General features: G+C 34.5%; 1 protein-coding gene across 2 annotated transcripts in view; it reads right to left on the bottom strand.

Annotated features, from left to right (window-relative positions):
• Positions 1–250: 250 nt before the first annotated feature.
• YES1 (YES proto-oncogene 1, Src family tyrosine kinase) overlaps positions 251–6,000 on the bottom strand; it is a 50,059-nt gene continuing 44,309 nt past the window's right edge. For both annotated transcript variants that reach the window (XM_085319339.1, XM_085319340.1), the window contains exons 9-12: positions 5,797–5,873; positions 5,296–5,449; positions 4,625–4,756; positions 251–3,807 (exon numbers count right to left, since the gene is read on the bottom strand). In XM_085319339.1, coding sequence (XP_085175465.1) covers positions 3,599–3,807; positions 4,625–4,756; positions 5,296–5,449; positions 5,797–5,873 — 572 coding nt within the window. In that variant the 3' untranslated portion in view covers positions 251–3,598. The remainder of the gene's footprint in view (positions 3,808–4,624; positions 4,757–5,295; positions 5,450–5,796; positions 5,874–6,000) is intronic.

Here is a 6,000-nt window from a genome sequence, read left to right as displayed (position 1 = left end):
CAGGCAGGGAATGTATGAAGTGCAATTTGGAGCTTTAGCAATTATCTACGTGGACCCGATTTTAGTTCCCAAATCAATCACTCAAATTTAGCCCTAAATTCCGTAGCAGGGTGTAGGAACTTGACTCTGCTGTTTACAACACGCTGCTTAGATTAAGCGTGGGTCTTTGGGGTTTACATCTAACATGACTCTATAGCTCTGCAGCAGTCTTACATGTTGAGGGAAAGTTGGTACAAACATCTATGGCACGTTCACAGAAAAGAACAGAATTTTATTGGATTAAACAGATTGAAATAAATAACAAGAGTTTGGGGCTCATTATTAGATTGTTAGGTTTATATTCATTCCACAGTTGTGGTTTCTCAATATGGTGTAGATCATGTTTCAGAATTGACAGTAACTTGGAAGAATGAGGGTAAGAATAATTTTCTGTCTTGTTTCTACCCATCATCAAGTTATGAGACACCTCCTCCCACCCCTCAATTACCCTTCCAAGGCTCATTTTCAGAGGTAAGAGCTAGTCATAAATGTAATGAATGATGAAATTCAATGCTTTCAAGGCTAAGAACACATAAGATTCTTTTTCTGACGCTTTATGCTAAAATAAGATGTATTTCATCTAAACAGTAGGATCATACACACTTCTGTTTGGATATTTACTCAAAAATCATATGAAAATATTTTTCAAATACTACATCTTGAAACAATGCATGACAGAAACAAYCTGCAGCCCTACCACAAGAAAATGGGTATGACAAGGTCTGATGGAGAACAGGGAGAGTACAGATTACTWGAAATATTACAGTGTTGTTGTCATTAGAAACAGCAAAACATTAATTACATTACAGGAACTATTAAAAATACAGTAAACTTTGCAGTTCATAGCTTCTGTAAGAACTCTTGTAGTGCTGTATTAGTTATTATTGAAACTCAAACAGTATGTTGACAGTACTAGCTGCTTAATCTACAATGGCACTGAATATACACCTCAGAATGTGGGATTTGAGTAGTACTGGTCATTGAGATAGGTAACATCCAACATAATTGAGAAAAAATACCCACTATCACAAGAACAAATTTATGAAATTCCCTGAAAATTGCACAGAAATCAACAGTGACTGCTAATGCCAGATAAGTAAGAAACAGGAAGTGTATTTGCCTACGGTGCAGCAGTGATCACCAACTGAGAGTCTACTTTGGAATTTTTGTCCCAAGAATCCCAAGTCTGTYTGTCTGTCCATCCGAGGTCAATTTTAAGCCTAGACAGAATTGTTTTAGCCAGCTCTTGCCAAGGACTTCTGAACTGCTCTAGAAAAAGTCTTCCTTTCACAGCAATAGTTTATAACACACCATGAACTCAGCATCTTTTATGAAAGTACATTAAAATAGTTTACAGAGAAAAGCATACACCTCAAGGTAGCTGTCGCTTCAAAGTTCAATTTCCCCTTTTATTCCCTCCCCTCTCCCCTCCCCAAGAAGGTTACTCTGTTTTTGTTTCCCTTTTTCTTTTTTTTTTAATAAGCAGAGGCAATCAAGGAGAAATTTATTTTGAACCAATTCTGCAAAACAGTTCAACAATGCCATACTTTATAAAAATACTTAGTTACATAATTAAACTTATTACTATTTATATAAAAAAGGTGAATGTGAATTTTAAACTCTGTTAGGGTAAGAAACACATCAAGGTCTTGAGGTGAAACACAAATAAATTTTCATAAACATACAATCTCTTTTGGGGAAGTTTTATAATACACAACCATTTACAATGAACACGTTCATTAAGTTAGTGTTTTATTCCTTTACTATACAAGTGTTACTACAATGAATTGTTCCATTCAGTAATTAAAATCCAAACAATGCCAGTGTCATTTTTTGGCATTCTTTGTTATAGCTGTATTAATACATAAACTCATATGATTGTGTTATTCATTTTAAAATATTTAGAAAAATTAAAATTCAATTTTTTTGGCTTTTTTTTTTTTTTTTTTTTACATAAAGCCCTTTTAAAATTTGATAACCACAGATGTACAGGTGATAAGGGATAATGAGGGAAAATGGAAATGATGGCACTGGTCTTATACAAATCCATTTGGTAGTTGGATTCAATGTAGTGTAAATCCATGAAGAAAAGGTCAGGTTTAGTACCGGAACTATATTACCGATTTTTCTGAAATCCGCTTGTTGGATAGCTTTACAAGAGTAATACTAATTTCAAYCCACCAGGTAAGTATGAGTTTAGTGTTTCAAAATTAAATTATACAAGCTTGATCAGAAATTCAAAAACCTCATGCAAATTGTTGAATAGAAGACATGATGTTATTGCTTGATATGTCAGCAGCGGAAGAAAATAAATCTAGATGTTGTATAAGCTGTGCTGAATGCCAGCAAAAGTTCATTGTCACTATATTCGGTCAACATTAAATATACTTTATCCCTTTAGTTTTTAAAMTTTCACATTTTCTTCTGTTTACTTTTAGTTAAATAATTCTACGGGAAGGGCGAAAGTGAGAAGAGAAACTGTGTGTAAGAGTGTTTTAATAGTCAAGAAAAGCAAAAGTGCAACTAAATCCCTGAACTAGTGACAGTTTACATTTGTGGCACCCACCCTTATTAACAATATAAAAGCCACATATAACAGTACCAAATCTGTCTCTGAAAATGGACTAAAAGCGGCCATTTATCAGCTTCAGTCTTGCTTTCACGGTGAGCTTTGTTCAGGTAGTTCTCGCATACAAAAGCTCTTTGTGAGATGGAGATAAGAATATTAAGGGATTTCCACCCTACCCCAATTTTATTATAGTTTCAAGTTCAAATATCATCATACTTTATCAGCGTAACTTTATAAAATATTACCTCATTTTCTAGTTACCTTCATTATTCTTAATTAGCTATGCAGAAAGAAAAAAAGAAAACTCTGATGCTACTTTCCAGTTACATTAATAACATGTATTAACACAGTGCATTATGCTCTCTAATTTCGCTATTGAGGTCTACTATTTAGATCAAAGTTTGTCTCACACTGTTCCAATTTCTCTTTTAACCTGCCTACCCTAATTAAGTCCATGCAAGAGGAAGCTTGAAGATCAAGACTATGCATCAACAGGGTTGTACCACCTCTAAGGGAAAAATACTCCTGTACTTTTGAATGCAGGAAGTTTTACAGAACTGGAATGGAATTGTTTGGTCCCATAAAGTTCCTCTGCTTTAAAAATGTCCTACCTCAAGATCACTTGCAATTCCAGACAATTCCCTCTTTAGCAGAAAGATTATTAAATGCTGGGAAAATAAAGGATATGAAACATTGGTTTTGCTGCTATTGTTCACACCAATACTCGTTTTACCATTCTGTATTTTCACTAAGCTTCCTTTGGACCCCGAAATAAGTTGGGAAAAAGAAAAAAAAAATCACATCATTGGTAAATTAGATTATAACACTTCAAAAGTGGTTTTGTGCAACTGTATTACAAAATTCCAGTTTGCCATTAAAAGCATGCAAAGTAGCGAAGATTTTCTTTCCTTTGATTCCTTAAAGACATCAGGAATTCTTTGCAAGTCTTTTACATTTGGCAGATTTGTGCATGTTACATAGATTGTTGGCTTATAAATTGTCTCCAGGCTGGTACTGTGGTTCTGTAGCAGTAAAGTAGTCCTCCAAGAAAGACTGTATATATTCAAATGTTGGTCTCTCATCAGGATCCTTCTTCCAACACAGTTTCATTAACTCATGGAGAGACTCTGGACAGCCTTGTGGACAAGGCATCCTATATCCACGTTCCACTTGTTCCAAAACTTCCCGATTCACCATCCCTAAAATGAAAGCATTTTATCTTTGAATGACATTTATATAAAAGTCCAGTTTGCCCATTTTTTTTCAGGTCTTCTCTCTCCAGGCACAATGCTARTAAGACATGCACGTGAATCTACCACGACAGAACCTGTAATAAGCACACTTCATATTGAATGAATTTTTAAAATTTTACATTAAATATACTTTCTGAAAATTATTTCATTATACAAACAATTCCTCAATGTCTGGTCCTTCATCCATTTGTATACTTATTCCTATGTTTTGTTAGAAGTCATTTACACTGTCTTGGACCTGTTCTTTCTGAAAAGAGATTCAAGCACAACTATCTTCTGCCTGCATTCCATTCAAGGACCACTTAATCTGAAATCAGATCATGAAAGAGACAGTATATACCTGACAGAAGTGTCTTAAAATTCCAGTCACAAACAGCAAACTATCTAAYAAAACATGTGACATATGTTCGGTTTCAAAAACTGGTCTACAAAGTTYGCTCTACAGATACTGTAAAGTTGGGAAAATGTCAAAATTAGAAATTTCACAATCTGACAGATGGCAAAATATAAGGATACTAAGTCATCTGAAATGATCTATCAGTCACATTTACAAATGGTATCCTAAAACACTTTAATTATACAGTAGTTAATCTGTAACTAAAACAACTAACTTTGTGAATACAAGAACCAGCAAAGTGCGACTAAGTATTTGTCTCTGCTTGTTAACTGTGGACTCCGAATGAAGCTAAAAAGCATAAAAGGAAGCCTCAAAAGCACAGCAAAAACAACCAGAAAAGGAAAGTCTATTAAATTTTCCCCTTACCTGGATATGGCACTCTCCCCTTTGTTACCAGTTCTGTCAGTAGAATTCCAAATGACCACACATCTGACTTGATTGTAAACCGACCATACAACGCTGCCTCGGGAGCTGTCCATTTAATTGGAAATTTAGCTCCTAAACACATTGGTAAAACAGATACTTAAATTTCCCTTGTTTGTGTATTACTTGCTTACACTTCAGAATATTCTGAAGTAAAATTGCACTCAAAAWTTTTTTCATTTCATTTTGGTGAACCAAATTTGAGGTGATTTAGAATCTTAATATTTCAAACTGAAAAGCATTAGGTCAGCAACTACTGGTTACAATTTTTCTAAGCAGTTTAAAAAGGGGAATGATCTTCAGGATGTGATAAGCACCCCCTCTRGAGCCTCAGCCCTCTTCAAACTCTAGCAACTTAGTACCTAAAGAAAACCCCTAAAAATATTTTTTTWAARAATAACCAATCTGTCAAATAATTTTGAACTTTAAAAGCTTTACAAAAACTGTGCTAGGAGAGGGACCATCTAGCTTACATAATCGTGAAGGTACACTTATACGATTAACTTTTATCATATACAGAGAACACATGGGCATATTCTGCTAAATGTGACATTCATAAGAACTTTAAGGTAACTGGATTTATTTATTCAATAAATAAATTTATTCAATCTTACCTTGTCTTGCTGTGTACTCATTGTCCTCTATTAACCTTGCTAAACCGAAGTCTGCTATTTTACACACAAGATTGTCTCCTACAAGGATGTTAGCTGCCCGAAGATCCCTGTGGATGTAGTTCATTCTTTCAATGTAAGCCATGCCATCAGCAATCTTAAAAACAAAGTTTAAAGAATTATTTTGATGACTATATTAATTTCTCCAAAGCATTAAGGCATATCCTTTTATTTTAGTTCCAATCTCTTTATATAAGCATAGGAGCTTATATAAAGCAAGACCTTATGACCACATACTAACTATGGGGTAATCTGGATATACAGTATTTGCTGATTTGGATCTAGACAGTTTCCTTGCAACAACTTACAAGTCTACAACAGAAGATGTAAAGAAAAGCAAACAATAGGCAAAATATTCAATAAGTACATTTAGTTGGTATCAGCTATACTTTCAAGTCTCTTCTCCAAGCACAAAATACACTTTTCTTGGTTTATACAACATACCTGTGCAGCCATGTCAACCAGCTGCGGGAGTTTTAAGTACTTCCCTTCTCCTTCTTTTAGGAAGTCTAGCAAGCTGCCTGTAAAAGATAACACAAAGATTTTGGGAAAACATGGTAAAAATCACAAACTTGACCTAGACATGATGTTTTACAAATTCAGCTCCTAAACTCTGCTTGAAAACCCTCATTTACTAAAACCCTCAGT

The sequence above is a fragment of the Rhea americana genome, unplaced genomic scaffold, assembly GCF_003343005.1.
Source record: "Rhea americana isolate MKP2758 unplaced genomic scaffold, rheAme1 scaffold_58, whole genome shotgun sequence".
Classification (NCBI taxonomy): domain Eukaryota; kingdom Metazoa; phylum Chordata; class Aves; order Rheiformes; family Rheidae; genus Rhea; species Rhea americana.
Note: the sequence above shows the minus strand (reverse complement) of the source record. Positions and strands in the feature narration are given on the sequence as shown.